The 16,883-nt window shown below is 41.8% G+C and overlaps 1 protein-coding gene across 1 annotated transcript; it reads right to left on the bottom strand.

Annotated features, from left to right (window-relative positions):
• Positions 1 to 10: 10 nt before the first annotated feature.
• On the bottom strand, positions 11 to 16,807 carry ggcx (gamma-glutamyl carboxylase). The gene is made up of 15 exons (XM_084140817.1): positions 16,602 to 16,807; positions 15,424 to 15,663; positions 15,047 to 15,205; positions 14,754 to 14,919; positions 14,530 to 14,608; positions 14,299 to 14,405; positions 9,448 to 9,611; positions 4,822 to 5,123; positions 3,244 to 3,375; positions 2,597 to 2,748; positions 2,329 to 2,498; positions 2,066 to 2,196; positions 1,732 to 1,879; positions 1,428 to 1,632; positions 11 to 1,250 (listed from the first exon to the last, which is right to left on the bottom strand). The coding sequence occupies exons 1-15, from the start codon at positions 16,633 to 16,635 to the stop codon at positions 1,097 to 1,099; spliced, it is 2,343 nt and encodes a 780-aa protein (XP_083996943.1). The 5' UTR covers positions 16,636 to 16,807; the 3' UTR covers positions 11 to 1,096.
• Positions 16,808 to 16,883: the final 76 nt, after the last annotated feature.

Raw genomic sequence — 16,883 nt, 5'->3', positions numbered from 1 at the left:
GAGAATGCCATTTATTTCATGCTCAGGCTCTTTATTTGAAAAGTACCAACTGCATTTTGGAATGCAAATGGTGACAATGTTTGACTTGTTACCATCGGTTTCATAATGCACAACATAATTTGGTCTCAGAGTAACGCTACAGGTAAGTGCCAAAATAATGGAACCGCTTGAGTAAATGAGGGATACAAAGTATATTGAAAGCAGGTGCTTTCACACAGGTGTGGTTCCTGAGTTAATTAAGCAATTAACATCCCATCATGCTTAAGGTCATGTATAAAAATGCTGGGCAGGCCATTATTTTGGTTACCATGGCTGTGCCCCGAATGGATGACAACGCCCCCATCCACAGGACACGAGTGGTCACCAAACGGTATGATGAGCATGAAAATGATGTAAACCATATGCCATGGCCATCTCAGTCACCAGAGCTCAACCCAATTGAACACTTATAGAATAGTCTGGAGCAGCGCCAGAGACAGTGTTTTCCACCACCATCAACAATTTCTCGTTGAAGAATGGAGTCGCCTCCCTCCAATGGAGCTCCAGACACTTGTAGAATCTATGCCACGGTGCATTGAATCTGTTCTGGCTCATGGTGGCCCAACACCCTATTAACCCATAAGAGTTGTATTATGCTAATTCGATTTCCGCGGGGGAGTGGACATCGAACTTCGGGGGTTTTAAGATTTTGGCAGTTACCTGTAGCATATAAAGTTCAGCTCTACCACTTTTCACAACTGGAGTCAGTCTCAATAAAAAAAAAAACCTAATTAAAGTTAGGTATAGCAAAGAGATACATTTTGTGAAGGTGCATGTTGGATTTAAAATTATAATACTTCTGGCAATATAGAAATAAGACCAAAATGAACAATGTGATCTTGCACAACCTAGGAATGTATTTTTTCAGTTAAACAGGAAGATCAGTCATAAGACAATCAGAAAGTTGCCCCTGCATAATTTCAAACATTTCCAAATGTTCAAAACCATTCAAATGAAAATCCTTTGGCTTACTGGGTTGGTGTACCCAGTGTAGTAACAGACTAGCGTATTCTCACTGTCATCCAAGCACATTCACTTAAAAATGATTTACACACTCCTAGAGCTCATCGTGGCCGACTTCATCCTTGAGGTCCTGGTTGGCCTCCGTCTCTGGTTCCTTCATGTTCGCGAAGGCCACTTCCCTGGTCAGCTGCTCCAGAGGAGGGAGGCCCACCGCCAGGTTACGCATTGCAATGGCTGTCATCAGGAACCTACAACACAGAGCATGGTACACTCAGACTAAATATAAGGCACATGTGTTTATGACACTTACTCCTACAAAGCAAATGTCTACATTAAACCAAGCCACTGCAGGATACCAGTGGAAACAGGAGGAATTGCATGGTTTTGTCATGAGTTTTGGTAGTTGCACTGAAAACAACACTCACGCTCGCCGCAACATGTAGTACTTTTTCACAGTAAACCGGTTCAGCCTTTCGTACACATTGGCTTCCCTGCGCTTCTTTACTTCTTTCATTCTCCGCTGTCGCCGTAGGAACAGCTGAACGACGGGATCCATCACATTGGCCTCTGACCCCTCATCATTTTCTCCAGTGATGAGTGGCTGGAGCTCTGGAGGGAGGGGTTCGGTTTCTGTGGGGCGAAACGCTGTGTTAGCTCAGCACTTCCATCATGTGTGTTAGTTCCTGTTGTATGTGTTAATTGCTGTCGTGTGTACATTTAAGCCCTGACCTGTTCCGTTGCGGACCCGCTCCTGCAGCTCAAACAGCTTAGTGAAGTTCCTCTGAAGCGCTGCCTCTGTGGTGTTGACGTAGATGTACATGTAGCAGGACGGCCCCTCAGACACTGTGTACACCTTATGGTAGGCCCCAGCAGGAAGCTGCTCTCTCATACACACACACACACACACAATGAGTACTCCTAGCCACAGCATGGCAACTGGAATGTGAACCTTATGTTTAGCAGTAAGTTTCAGCCCATGATAATGACTACAGTACAGCTGTCATCCAGGTGAAGGGTGTCATTACAGGCTGGCTATAGCAGGTGGGGTGATGAGGGATCATACCTGCTTCTGCTCTCCAGGTTGGAGCGTGTAGTTCTTCTTCTCATCCACTATCTCAACATTCAGCTGGCCCTGCAGCACCTGAACACTGGTGTTGCCCAGGTCCTCACTGACATAGTTCTCTAAGTGGAGACCTAGAGGCAAAATGAACCAACACATACACAATATATATTTAAATTGACTTTGGGCGAGGACCTAGTGATCACCATGTTAAATACTCTCAATGGAAAACAATGAGGGAGAGGGAGAGGGCGAAGACCCCAAACCTGGGAAGTCTGCGATGAAGACTATCTCTGTCTGGTTGTCCAACGAGCCTTCGATCTCCTGGAACTTGGTCCTCCAGGGAGAGAGGTCCACCAGCAGAGGCATGAGCCAGGGATTTAGGCGGAATGGTGACCAGTCTGCCTTCACAATGTTCACACGGGGGTCAAAGATCCTAACGGATGGAAAGAGAATTCAAGACCAAACTGTACAGCGAAGAACATTTCTATCTATATGGAGGATGTAAAAGATCACAGAAAGGCTATCTAGTACCGTTGTTGGAAGCGTTCATTGATGGACACCCATATGTCGAAGTAGATCTCTGGGTCAGAGATGTTGTAGTGAGGCAGGTGGAGGCTCAGGCAGGTGGCGTACTGCTTCAGCATGTCCCCATGGTCCTTCCACCGCCGACTCTGAGTGAACACCTACAGGTGTGCCACAGAACATTAACACTTTGCTTCACCTTTATGGAACCAGTCATAACACCTTCATGAGTTTTGCAGTATGAGGTACTCAGATCCACCTTCTCCCAGATATTGTCACAGATAAGTTAATAATTCAATTGTAAAATGTAAATATGCCATCAATTTTTTCTATAAAGGTTTGATATGTTTTTTTAAAGTAAATGAATGAACATCACGAGCCACCTCCATTCCCAACATGTCCGGTTTTCCAAACAACCTCTGTCCTACTGTACGTAGGCTTATGATGAATTTCTGTATGTTGTAGTTCATTTAAAGTGAAACCAACATGCTATTATTGTTTTAATGGGATGTTGAATGGTTAATTAAATCGACTTGAGCTTATTATCCCTAGTGTCACATTCCCCATGTCTCCCCGAGTTCCTCCCTTTTTCCACGTGCTTTCTAACCCTTCCTAGGAGTCTGATTCGATATTTGTATTATAGTTCAATGGCTCACCCCAGGGTTGAGGTATCCGATATCTCCTGTTTTTCCGTCTCTGTAGGTGATCTTGACATGCTGGTGGGATCGGGAGTGGACCATCATGTCCCAGGAGTACCCATACAGGCCATTGGTCCAGTTGTTATAGCCCTAGGTCAAAAAGAGAAAAGCTAGATATATACACACACTACTGGTCAAAAGTTTTAGAACACCTACTCATTCAAGGGTTTTTCTTTATTTTTACTATTTTCTACATTGTAGAATAATAGTGAAGACATCAAAACTATGAAATAACACATATGGAATCATGTAGTAACCAAAAAAGTGGAGGTGTGTTGTGTCATTGTCCTGTTGAAAAACAAATGATAGTCCCACTAAGCCCAAACAAGATGGGAAGGTGTATCGATGCAGAATGCTGTGGTAGCCATGCTGGTTAAGTGTGCCTTGAATTCGAAATAAATCACAGACAGTGTCACCATGCGGAGATCATCCGTCCACCCACACCACGTCTCACAAAGACATGGCGGTTGGAACCAAAAATCTCCAATTTGGACTCCAGACCAAAGGACAAATTTCCACCGGTCTAATGTCCATTGCTCGTGTTTCTTGGCCCAAGCAAGTCTCTTCTTCTTATTGGTGTCCTTTAGTAGTGGTTTCTTTGCAGCAATTCGACCATGAAGGCCTGATTCACACAGTCTGCTCTGAACAGTTGATGTTGAGATGTGACTGTTACTTTTATTTGGGCTGCAATTTCTGAGGCTGATAACGCTAATGAACTTATCCTCTGCAGCAGCGGTAACTCTGGGTGTTCCATTCCTGTGGCGGTCCTCATGAGAGCCAATTTCATCATAGCATTTGATGGTTTTTGAGACTGCACTTTAAGAAACTTTCTAAGTTCTTGAAATGTTCTGTATTGACTAACCTTCATGTCTTAAAGTAACGATGGACTTTCGTTTCTCTTTGCTTATTTGAGCTGTTCTTGCCATAATATGGACTTGGTCTTTTACCAAATAGGGCTATCTTCTGTATACCCCCCTACCTTGTCACAACACAACTGATTGGCTCAAACGCATTAAGAAGGAAAGAAATTCCACAAATTAACTTTTAACAAGGCACACCTGTTAATTGAAATGCATTCCAGGTGACTACCTCATGAAGCTGGTTGAGAGAATGCCAAGAGTGTGCAAAGGGTGGCTATTTGAAGAATCTCAAAAAGAAAATATACTACATTGTAGTCATTTACATTGTAGTCATTTAGCAGACGTTCTTATCCAGAGTGACTTACAATTAGTGAGTGCATACATTTTCATACTGGCCCCCCGTGGGAAACGAACCCCCGTTCTGCTGACTCAAGCTACTCTACACTACTGTTTACTGCAGACTGATAGCAGTGTTGACACTGATTGAGCAATTATTCTGGTAACCCGTAGGGTTGGGAAATAACTTTAGCTGACAGCGGTACACTCAGTGACTCACAACTGTGACATTTAAATCAAGGCATTCAAATCAAATGCTGCCGATTTCTTGATTCAATACATGGAAAGGACTACAAGTTGGTCACTGTAAACGCATCTTCCATTTCTACAGGAGTAGTACCTGTGTGATGAAGTGAGAGTAAGGCAGGAAGAACTGTTCAGCCAGGTACAGAATGGTGAACAGGGTTGCCAGCTTGTGTTTAAACTGTGTTTTGGAGGCCACGGGGGCAGGAGGGGTGTCCTGTGGTCCCGTAGATGTGTGCTGGGTCTCTGGGTAAACACAGGAGGTGCTGGGCTGTGGGGGAGGAGACGTGATCGGCAGCACAGGCCTGAGGATCTTTGGGAAGCGGGCAAAGAAGTGCCTGGGCCAGTCAGGGTAGCAGAAGAGAGGACTCGTGGCCAGCATAGTGTAGGCAAACATACCTGGAGATAAAATAAAGGACAATAATAGTAGCATTTGTGATCAATAGGGGGTTATAGATTAACTTAAATAGTGGATCATTAAAGAAAATATTGTTTTGAAAACGTCCTCTGGGCCACAGGAGTCTGCTTGCATTATGTTGCCCTCAGTACAAGTGAACATTAATCTTATTTCCTTATCTATGGAATCCTCTAATGATTATGCACCACGGCTACAAGCAACCATCCAAAATGGGACATCATCCCAGAGTGCAACGGACTATACAGTGAGGGAAAAAAGTATTTGATCCCCTGCTGATTTTGTACGTTTGCCCACTGACAAAGAAATGATCAGTCTATAATTTTAATGGTAGGTTTATTTGAACAGTGAGAGACAGAATAACAAAAAAAAAATCCAGAAAAACGCATGTCAAAAATGTTATAAATTGATAAGCATTTTAATGAGGGAAATAAGTATTTGACCCCCTCTCAATCAGAAAGATTTCTGGCTCCCAGGTGTCTTTTATACAGGTAACGAGCTGAGATTAGGAGCACACTCTTAAAGGGAGTGCTCCTAATCTCAGCTTGTTACCTGTATAAAAGACACCTGTCCACAGAAGCAATCAATCAATCAGATTCCAAACTGTCCACCATGGCCAAGACCAAAGAGCTCTCCAAGGATGTCAGGGACAAGATTGTAGACCTACACAAGGCTGGAATGGGCTACAAGACCATCGCCAAGCAGCTTGGTGTGAAGGTGACAACAGTTGGTGCGATTATTCGCAAATGGAAAAAACACAAAATAACTGTCAATCTCCCTCGGCCTGGGGCTCCATGCAAGATCTCACCTCGTGGAGTTGCAATGATCATGAGAACGGTGAGGAATCAGCCCAGAACTACACGGGAGGATCTTGTCAATGATCTCAAGGCAGCTGGGACCATAGTCACCAAGAAAACAATTAGTAACACACTACGCCGTGAAGGACTGAAATCCTGCAACGCCCGCAAGGTCCCCCTGCTCAAGAAAGCACATATACAGGGCCGTCTGAAGTTTGCCAATTAACATCTGAATGATTCAGAGGAGAACTGGGTGAAAGTGTTGTGGTCAGATGAGACCAAAATCGAGCTCTTTGGCATCAACTCAACTCGCCGTGTTTGGAGGAGGAGGAATGCTGCCTATGACCCCAAGAACACCATCCCCACGTCAAACATGGAGGTGGAAACATTATGCTTTGGGGGTGTTTTTCTGCTAAGGGGACAGGACAACTTCACCGCATCAAAGCGATGATGGACGGGGCCATGTACTGTCAAATCTTGGGTGAGAACCTCCTTCCCTCAGCCAGGGCATTGAAAATGGGTCGTGGATGGGTATTCCAGCATGACAATGACCCAAAACACACGGCCAAGGCAACAAAGGAGTGGCTCAAGAAGAAGCACATTAAGGTCCTGGAGTGGCCTAGCCAGTCTCCAGACCTTAATCCCATAGAAAATATGTGGAGGGAGCTGAAGATTCGAGTTGCCAAACGTCAGCCTCGAAACCTTAATGACTTGGAGAAGATCTGCAAAGAGAGTGGAACAAAATCCCTCCTGAGATGTGTGCAAACCTGGTGGCCAACTACAAGAAACTTCTGACCTCTGTGATTGCCAACAAGGGTTTTGCCACCAAGTACTAAGTCATGTTTTGCAGAGGGGTCAAATACTTATTTCCCTCATTAAAATGCAAATCAATTTCTAACATTTTTGACATGTGTTTTTCTGGATTTTTTTGTTGTTATTCTGTCTCTCGCTGTTCAAATAAACCTACCATTAAAATTATAGACTGATCATGTCTTTGTCAGTGGGCAAACGTACAAAATCAGCAGGGGATCAAATACTTTTTTCCCTCACTATACATACAGTGTTGAATTATGTAGCTTCTATTATACAGTAACATTTGCTATTCTCATTATTTGTATTTATTATGGATCCCCATTAGCTGCTGCCAAGGCAACAGCTACTGTTCCTGGGGTCCGGCAAAATTAAGGCAGTTATACAATTTAATAAAAACATTACAATACATTCATAACAGATTTCACAACTCACTAAGTGTGTGCCCTCAGGCCCCTACTCCACTACCAAATATCTACATCACAAAGTCCTTGCGTAAGTGTGCGTATGTTATCATGTGTGTGTATGCATGTGTCTATGTTTGCGTTGCTTCACAGTCCCCGCTGTTCCATAAGGTTTATTTTTATCTGGTTTTTAAAATCTGATTCTACTGCTTGCATCAGTTACCTGATGTGGAATAGAGTTCCATGTAGTCATGGCTCTATGTAGTACTGTGCGCCTCCCATAGTCTGTTCTGGACTTGGGGACTGTGAAGAGACCTCTGGTGGCATTTCTTGTGGGGTATGCATGGGTGTCTGAGCTGTGTGCTAGTCGTTTAAACAGACAGCTCGGTGTGTTCAACATGTCAATACCTCTCACAAATACAAGTAGTGATTAAGTCAATCTCTCCTCCACTTTGAGCCAGGAGAGATTGACATGCATATTATTAATGTTTGCTCTCTGTGTACATCCAAGGGCCATCCGTGCTGCCCTGTTCTGAGCCAACTGCAATTTTCTTAAGTCCCTCTTTGTGGCACCTGACCACACGACTGAACAGTAGTCCAGGTGCGACAAAACTAGAGCCTGTAGGACCTCTACCTGCGGTAGAGCAGCGCTTTATTATGGACAGACTTTTCCCCATCTTAGCTACTGTTGTATCAATATGTTTTGACCATGACAGTTTACAATCCAGGGTTGCTCCAAGCAGTTTAGTCACCTAAACTTGCTCAATTTCCACATTATTTATTACAAGATTTAGTGAATGATTTGTCCCAAATACAATGCTTTTAGTTTTTTTAATATTTAGGACTAACTTACTCCTTGCCACCCATTCTGAAACTAACTGCAGCTCTTTGTTAAGTGTTGCAGTCATTTCAGACGCTGTAGTAGCTGATGTGTATTGTGTTGAGTCATCCGCATACATAGGCACACTGTCTTTACTCAAAGCCAGTGGCTTGCCGTTAGTAAAGATTGAAAAGATTAAGGGGCCTAGACAGCTGCCATGGGGAATTCCTGATTCTACCTGGATTATGTTGGAGAGGCTTCCATTAAAGAACACCCTCTGTGTTCTGTTAGACAGGTAAATCTTCATCCACAATATAGCAGGCAGTGTAAAGCCATAACACATGCTTTTCCAGCAGCAGGCTATGATCGATAATGTCAAAAGCCGCACTGATGTCTAACAAAACAGCCCCTACAATTGTTTTATCATCAATTTCTCTCAGCCAATCATCAGTCATTTGTGTAAGTGCTGTGCTTGTTGAATGTCCTTCCCTTTAAGCATGCTGAAAGTCTTTTATCAATTTGTTTACTGTAAAATAGCATTGTATCTGGTGAAACACAATTTTTTCCAGAACTTTACTAAGGGTTGGTAACAGGCTGATTGGTCGGCCATTTGAGCCAGTAAAGGGGGCTTTACTATTCTTAGGTAGCGGAATGACTTTTGCTTCCCTCTAGGCCACACACTTTCTAGTAGGCTTAAATTGAAGATATGGCAAATAGGAGTGGCAATATCGTCCGCTATTATCCTCAGTAATTTTCCATCCTAGTTGTCAGACCCCGGTGGCTTGTCATTGTTGATAGACAACAATAAATAAATAAAGATCACCTTTTCCACACTCACTTTACGGAATTCTAAATTACAATTCTTGTCTTTCATCATTTAGTCAGATATACTTGGATGTGTAGTGTCAGCGTTTGTTGCTGGCATGTCATGCCTAAGTTTGCTAATCTTGCCAATGAAAAAATAATTAAAGTAGCTGGCAATATCAGTCGGTTTTGTGATGAATGTGCCATCTGATTCAATGAATGATGGAGCCGAGTTTGCCTTTTCCCCAAAAATGTCATTGAAGGTGCTCCAAAGCTTTTTACTATAATTCTTTATGTAATTTATCTTTGTTTCATAGTGTAGTTTCTTCTTCTTTTTATTCAGTTTAGTCACATGATTTCTCAATTTGCAGCACGTTTGCCAATCAGTTGTGCAGCCAGACTTATTTGCCATTCCTTTTGCCTCATCCCCCTCAACCATACAATTTTTCAATTCCTCATCAATCCACAGGGATTTAACAGTTTTTACAGTCATTTTCTTAATTGGTACATGCTTATTAGTAACTGGGATAAGCAATTTCATAAATGTGTCAAGTGCAACGTCTGTTTGCTCCTCATTACACACCACGGACCAACAAATATTATTTACAACATAGGAGCACTACAAAACTTATTGTATGACCTCTTATATTATGATGACTGAAAAGACTCTCACCGATGCTGAAGAGTTGGGAGTTCATGCAGTGGAAGTAGCTGACAAAGAAAATGCCAAAAGGGCGTGTGGCATCAAAAAACAGCAGGTAGCCGGCAGACAGGTCCAGACAAAGACCACCTCCATGGATCACCAGCAGACTCACCATTTCATTAGGAAGAATCATCCTGTGGGACAGACGCAAAGGGTAAAGAAATACTTACAATCCCACATGGGGCAGTTTTATTTAAGCCGTTCCAAAAGATGACGGAGCATGGCCCTCAATACATTTGTATTGAAGTCTGATAAATACCATTTGTATGGTCCTGTGTGGCTCAGTTAGTAGAGCATGGTTAGAGCCAGGCGTTTTAGTTTTTTTTTTTGTGGGGGTTTTCTTTTACCAGTATTTCCAGTATTATCCACTAGTTTTGCTGCAGGCAGAAATCCTAGGAAATGCTCTTTAATTGACACAAGCTATCTCCAATCAATCATTCAATGTCTGGTTGTGCGTCCTAAACCAGGGGAGGCGTGGCATACGAATCTTAATTGCACAAAGCCTATTATTTGGCAGGGAATACTATTTTTAGATCAGTGATTCTACACCTCACTTTGCTCAAACTGATCCTCTCCAACAGACTCAATCCCTGATCTGAGGTTATAAAAGTGGGGCAATTAGTACAGTTAAAAGGGGACTATGAATCCAACCAGAAATTTTTTTAATTAAATTATATACAAAATTCCAAATCAGAATATCGCTTCAATAAAAGAGCGCGACAATACCCCGCTGGGGCGCTCTTTGCAGACAACAATATATTGTGCAAAACCTGTAACTTAGCCTTAGATTATGAGAATGCTTCTACCATAGAAGGTTGTGGAGGACATATCGAAACAGTCTCATCCTTACAGAACAAGACAACACCAATCAACACAAATATTTCACAACGTATTCATTGTCTGTTCTTAACATATGGGTTTGATAGGCATTTTATATCAGAACATTTAGAGGGGAAAATGTTGACTTTTCAGAACATAAATGTCTAGCCTATTTTCATTAGTTATAGAAATAACCCAACAACTTCTCCAACTCTGTTAAGACCGCATTGTTTGGAGATACGCTTCTCCGACTCTACAAAGCGCACGTAAAAGCGCAGGTCCTCGGAATGATATTCTGACACTGTTGAATAGTTCCCTGCCTGTAAATACACTGTATCAGCCAGAAAAACTTTAACGTCTTCACCCAGTTGTCCTTGAAAATATGAAGAACATATCGGTCTTGTGTGTCAGTGGATTCGTCCGTTATTATGGAGATGCTTTGTGTTTTTTTGACTAGTCTGCGCCTCCGTTCTTTACATGTGTGTTTACTTTTTTGAGAGTGATGTTGGCACTAAGCCATATCCTCAGCATTTACACTGCTGTTCAAAAGTTTTAGAACACCTACTCATTCAAGGGTTTTTCTTTATTTTTACTATTTTCTACATTGTAGAATAATAATAATAATAATAATATGCCATTTAGCAGACGCTTTTATCCAAAGCGACTTACAGTCATGTGTGCATTCATTTTTATAATAGTGAAGACATCAAAACCATGAAATAACACATATGGAATCATGTAGTAACCACAAAAGTGTTAAACAAATCAAAATATACTTTATATTTCAGAATCTTCAAATAGCCACCCTTCGCCTTGATAACAGCTTCGTACACTCTTGGAATTCTCTCAACCAGCTTCATGAGGTAGTCACCTGGAATGCATTTCAATTAACAGGTGTGCCTTGTTAAAAGTTAATTTGTGGAATTTATTTAGTTCTTAATGCGTTTGAGCCAATCAGTTGTTGTGACAAGGTATACAGAAGATAGCCCTATTTAGTAAAAGACCAAGTCCACATTATGGCAAGAACAGCTCAAATAAGCAAAGAGATCGACAGTCCATCATTACTTTAAGACATGAAGGTCAGTCAATATGGAAAATGTCAAGAACTTTGAAAGTTTCTTCAAGTGCAGTCCCAAAAACCATCAAGCGCTATGATGAAACTGGCTCTCATGAGGCTCGCCATAGGAATGGAAGACCCAGAGTTACCTCTGCTGCAGAGGATAAGTTCATTAGAGTTACCTGCCTCAGAAATTGCAGCCCAAATAAATGCTTCACAGAGTTCAAGTAACAGACACATCTCAACATCAACTGTTCAGATGAGACTGTGTGAATCAGGCCTTCATGGTCGAATTGCTGCAAAGAAACCACTAATAAAGGACACCAAAAAGAAGAAGAGACTTGCTTGGGCCAAGAAACATGAGCAATGGACATTAGACCGGTGGAAATGTGTCCTTTGGTCTGGAGTCCAAATTGGAGATTTTTGGTTCCAACCGCCGTGTCTTTGTGAGATACGGTGTGGGTGAATGGATGATATCCGCATGTTTATTTCCCACCGTAAAGCATGGAGGAGGTGGTGTTATGGTGCTTTGCTGGGGACACTGTCTGTGATTTATTTACAATTCAAGGCACACTTAACCAGCATGGCTACCACAGCATTCTGCAGCGATACGCCATCCCATCTGGTTTGGGCTTAGTGGGACTATAATTTGTTTTTCAACAGGACAATGACCCAACACACCTCCAGGCTGTGTAAGGGCTATTTTACCAAGAAGGAGAGTGATGGAGTGCTGCATCAGATGACCTGGCCTCCACAATACCCCGACCTCAACCAAATTGAGATGGTTTGGCATGAGTCGGACCGCAGAGTGAAGGAAAAGCAGCCAACAAGTGCTCAGCATATGTGGGAACTCCTTCAAGAGTGTTGGAAAAGCATTCCAGGTGAAGCTGGTTGAGAGAATGCCAAGAGTGTGCAAATCTGTCCTCAAGGCAAAGGGTGGCTATTTGAAGAATCTCAAATATATTATGATTTGTTTAACACTTTTTTGGTTACTACATGATTCCATATGTGTTATTTAATAGTTTTGATGTCTTCACTATTATTCTACAATGTAGAAAATAGTAAAAATAAAGAAAAACCCTTGAAGAAATAGGTGTTCTAAACTTTTGACCTGTAGTGTACGTTTTTACATGTATTTCTATAGCGAAAAAAAATAAAAGTTAGATGGTCATGGAATGCACATGTGACAATTCACAGGTGGTGTGAGCAGGTGCCTTATTGGCCTCTTGAGGTCGGATGATCGAAATGCAGGGTAGAATACATGAAAAAGGGGGGGACACCTGGCCCTAAGCATGGCGCTTTTAATACCAGGGTTGTGGGTTTGATTCCCACGGGGGACCAGTATGAAAAAATACGAAAATATATGCACTCACTGTTGTAAGTCGCTCTAGATAAGCATGTCTGCTAAATTACTAAAATGTAATCTAAAAATGTTAACTAACCTGAAAGGGTCAAAAAGCCAATGGTGTGCCAAGTATGACATGGGGGTTGTACAGCTTGCAGGAATTAGATTTGGGTCCTGGTAAAAGATTAATTCGAGTCCGTGCTGTCGGGGAGGGTGGGGGATATACTCCCGCTCAGAGTCAAAGAAACTACACATCCCCTGCAAACTGACTGTATGTTTCTATGTAGCACTTACTGTTTATTGGTTGAACCTACAGACCAGACAGCCAGCTGAACTTACTCAGCAGACCTATGCCATTACAGAACTGTCTAACATACAAAATACCGGTAACTATGTGTGAAGGTATTTATTACTTGTCCTGATAGCCTAGCTGTTGTATGATTGGAGTCTTTATTCTGCCTCAGTGCTCTGAATATTTGCAACCTGTTCCTCTATCCTCTAGCATGATCTCTGTGATGTTTGTTTTGTGTGAACTACGCATGTTCTGTGATTGTCTTTCCCTCCATCACTATTTCAGTTTTTATATGAAAATTCAAGCAGATGGTAAAAAAGGATGGAATTGCATTGGGATTGACTTTTAGCCTGAATTATCCTTTACCTAGCTGTCTTTTGGCAATTCATCAGAACATTTTCAGTAGAGTTGAACTTGATAGTAATGCACCAACACACACCTTATAAACATCCAGCTTTTGAAAATGCACGTTTTAATAACGATAAGCATGGTGGAATAATCTCTGTATAATGTACAAATGGATGCACAGACACTAATGGTAAAAAACGAATTGACATTATATGAGTGAGGATATTACAGCATTATATAATGAATGACTGCAAAGACGAGTGTAAAGGTAAGCCATCACTGTAGATCAAACTGACAGTAGATCAATACAATACTGCCATGCCAAAATAAATATATTTGTCCAACACACCTTACAATACATTATGGCATGTATATTACAATTATATCTAAAATTGAGATTAAACCTATGTTTTGAAGAAAGAAAATAAGTGTGCAAAGCTGTCAAGGCAAAGGGTGGCTACTTTGAATAATCTAAAATATGTTAAGATTAGTTTAACACTTTTTTGGTTACTACATGATTCCATATGTGTTATTTAATAGTTTTGATGTCTTCACTATTATTCTACAATGTAGAAAATAGTAAAAATAAAGAAAAACCCTTGAAGAAGTAGGTGTTCTAAACTTTTGACCTGTAGTGTACGTTTTTACATGTATTTCTATAGCGAAAAAAAATAAAAGTTAGATGGTCATTGAATGCACACGTGACAATTCACAGGTGGTGTGAGCAGGTGCCTTATTGGCCTCTTGAGGTCGGATGATCGAAATGCAGGGTAGAATACATGAAAAAGGGGGGGACACCTGGCCCTAAGCATGGCGCTTTTAATACCAGGGTTGTGGGTTTGATTCCCACGGGGGACCAGTATGAAAAAATACAAAAATATATGCACTCACTGCTGTAAGTCGCTCTAGATAAGCATGTCTGCTAAATTACTAAAATGTAATCTAAAAATGTTAACTAACCTGAAAGGGTCAAAAAGCCAATGGTGTGCCAAGTATGACATGGAGTATCCCTGTACCCAGTCTGCATCCAGTTTCTTGATTCCAGCAATGAAGTATACTATGAAAATCTACCAAGGAAAAAGATGAAGATATTCATATTATTGTAGTGTCCTCAAAGTTTATCATACACATGTTATAAGGCAGATACCCTTGATAGAGTAGTAAAGTAAAGTGTCCATGAACTCAACAGACCTGAAACCTCAGAAGAGTGTAGTTCCAAAGTGGCACTTGGCCATTCTTTTTTTTAGGATTACGTAATCCATCTATTGACCTGAAAATAATAATATACTGTATGTACATAAATGCATGCAGGCAAACACACTCACACGGAAAGATACAAACAACTTCAATCTAACAAATATATTATCTGTTTAACAAATGTATAGTAATGGTTTCATAAGAGTTCTGCAACTCACCAGTATCTGTTGGCGTCCATGAATGTGAGCTGGAAGCCAATGAGGCCGTAGAGGTAAGAGTGGTTGTTCCATGCTGTTTTGTCCAGGAAGAAGATGTACCAGTAGGTGGATATGAACATGAGACAGGAGAGGCGGTAGAAACAGCCCAACATGATTCCCACAGCACCTATAAAAAGACATCCATCAACACACATTAAAAAGATGAAAGCATATCAACACTATCACATAAACCCACACACAAAGGGGACAACATACAGCAGCTGTTCCAATCACTGATTCAGAACTTGACCTACCAAAGAGCATCACCACATAGACCAGGTACATATAATCAAGAGGCAGCGGCTGCAGGAAGTTGAAGAGAGGGAAGCGGCAAACAGGAGCCCCATCCAGGTACTTGTAATCCAGGTGGCTAAGGCCTCGCTCCTGTGTAATGTCTATAGCCATTATCATGCCTGGGGACAGAGACAGGGGAAGACACACAGAAGATTAGAACAACAAGAGATATTACACAAGACTACACTCACCTGACCACCAGCAGATTATTTGACTTGCATATGAAACTCAACTTCTTAATGCGATTTATTCGATTCTCAGGCACAAATTAAAATGCCAGACCCTGCAGCCATTTTGACCAAGGGTAACTAAACTTAGTGGAGATGACAGAGCTCACCAAACAGGAAGCGGAAGATGCCCAGAGAAGCAGGGTCAGTGGGGCGGTTTAGGAGACACACCAAGCGATGCCAGGAGGACAGGTCCTCCTTCTCAAACCCAAACAGCCGTTTCATCATGCTCTCAGTCTCCACTGCCCTCTCTGCTGCTGGTACTGGGTCCTTGTCCATGGTCCCTTCCCCTTCATCACTGCTCCCAGACGAGTCTCCCTGTCCTGAGGACTGCTCAATGAAAGGAGCACCTAAGAGAGAAGGGGAAAATATGCATACCAATTCACACTTCTGAGAAACACCTTTACCCTACTGTTCACAAGAATGCCACAGGTATGTGTACAGTATTTATGCCACAGTGTATTATAATTCATAAGGAACTATAAGTCCTTTGTTGTTCCTGATTATATGCTGATTGTGTATATTGCAATTCAATAACTGGGATGCAATGTAACTCATGATAATCAATGTATCATATTGTTATAAACCTAGTCAGCAGATCCGACCCGCTTACTTACAGCTGCACTAGGGTCGGAAAGCATATGCCGTGTATATTAAGACACTGCGGAGCTGGCGCGAGATATGGCTCCCAAAACGTACCTCAATCCTGAGACGAGAAATGCGTTATACCCCTAATTGTCCCATTATCCTAACTGTTACACTGAGAAGATTGAACGATGCTCGTTTTTCTAGAAACTGTCATTTTCGTCCTCATGCTAGGTAGCAGAAGCCACAGCAGCAATTTTTATTTATTATTTAACCTTTATTTAACTAGGCAAGTTAATTAAGAACAATTTGTTATTTACAATGACGGCCTACCAATCAGCTCCTATGTTCAACACAATTTGCCATTCTGGCTGCTGTTGCCACTGCTTCTTAGCATGAGGAGGAAAACAGCAGTTTATTTAAAAACTAAAAGTTGTTCAATCTTATTTGTGTAACAGTTGGGATAATGGGACAATTCGGAGAACAACGCATTTCTTATCCCTGTATTGAGGTATGTTTTCCCTTTTCCGAGCGACTCCATGGTGTCTTAATATACACAAGAATGCTGTCGACCCTAGTGCAGCTGAAAGCAAGCGGTTCGGATATGCTGACTACTATAAACCCTGTAACAATTTCCTGAAAGCAGAGCTTCTCAATGATCACTGGTTACAAAACAACAACAATGCTGGCCCTTGTTACATACCTGCATTAGCATTGTCGCACGCCCCTGCCTTCATGCTTCCAACTCGGTTATACAAACACTTGATATTTTGACAGGGATGTCACCCTAATAGTACAATTCCCCTCCTTTTCCCTACCCCAAGTAGTTATTCAACACACGTAAACTGTTGGGTACGTGTCACAGTCCGTGTACTAGCCTAAGGAAAGTTGTCTGGAAAATCGACTGGGAACCTGAAACAGTGCTCATAGTCTATTGGTTGGTTTTTCCACGAGACACACCTACTCATAGAGGGGATCCGGAAAT

The sequence above is a fragment of the Coregonus lavaretus genome (assembly GCF_964263955.1).
Source record: "Coregonus lavaretus genome assembly, chromosome: 24".
In the NCBI taxonomy this organism is placed as follows: Eukaryota; Metazoa; Chordata; class Actinopteri; order Salmoniformes; family Salmonidae; genus Coregonus; species Coregonus lavaretus.
This window is presented reverse-complemented; position numbering and strand designations above follow the sequence as displayed.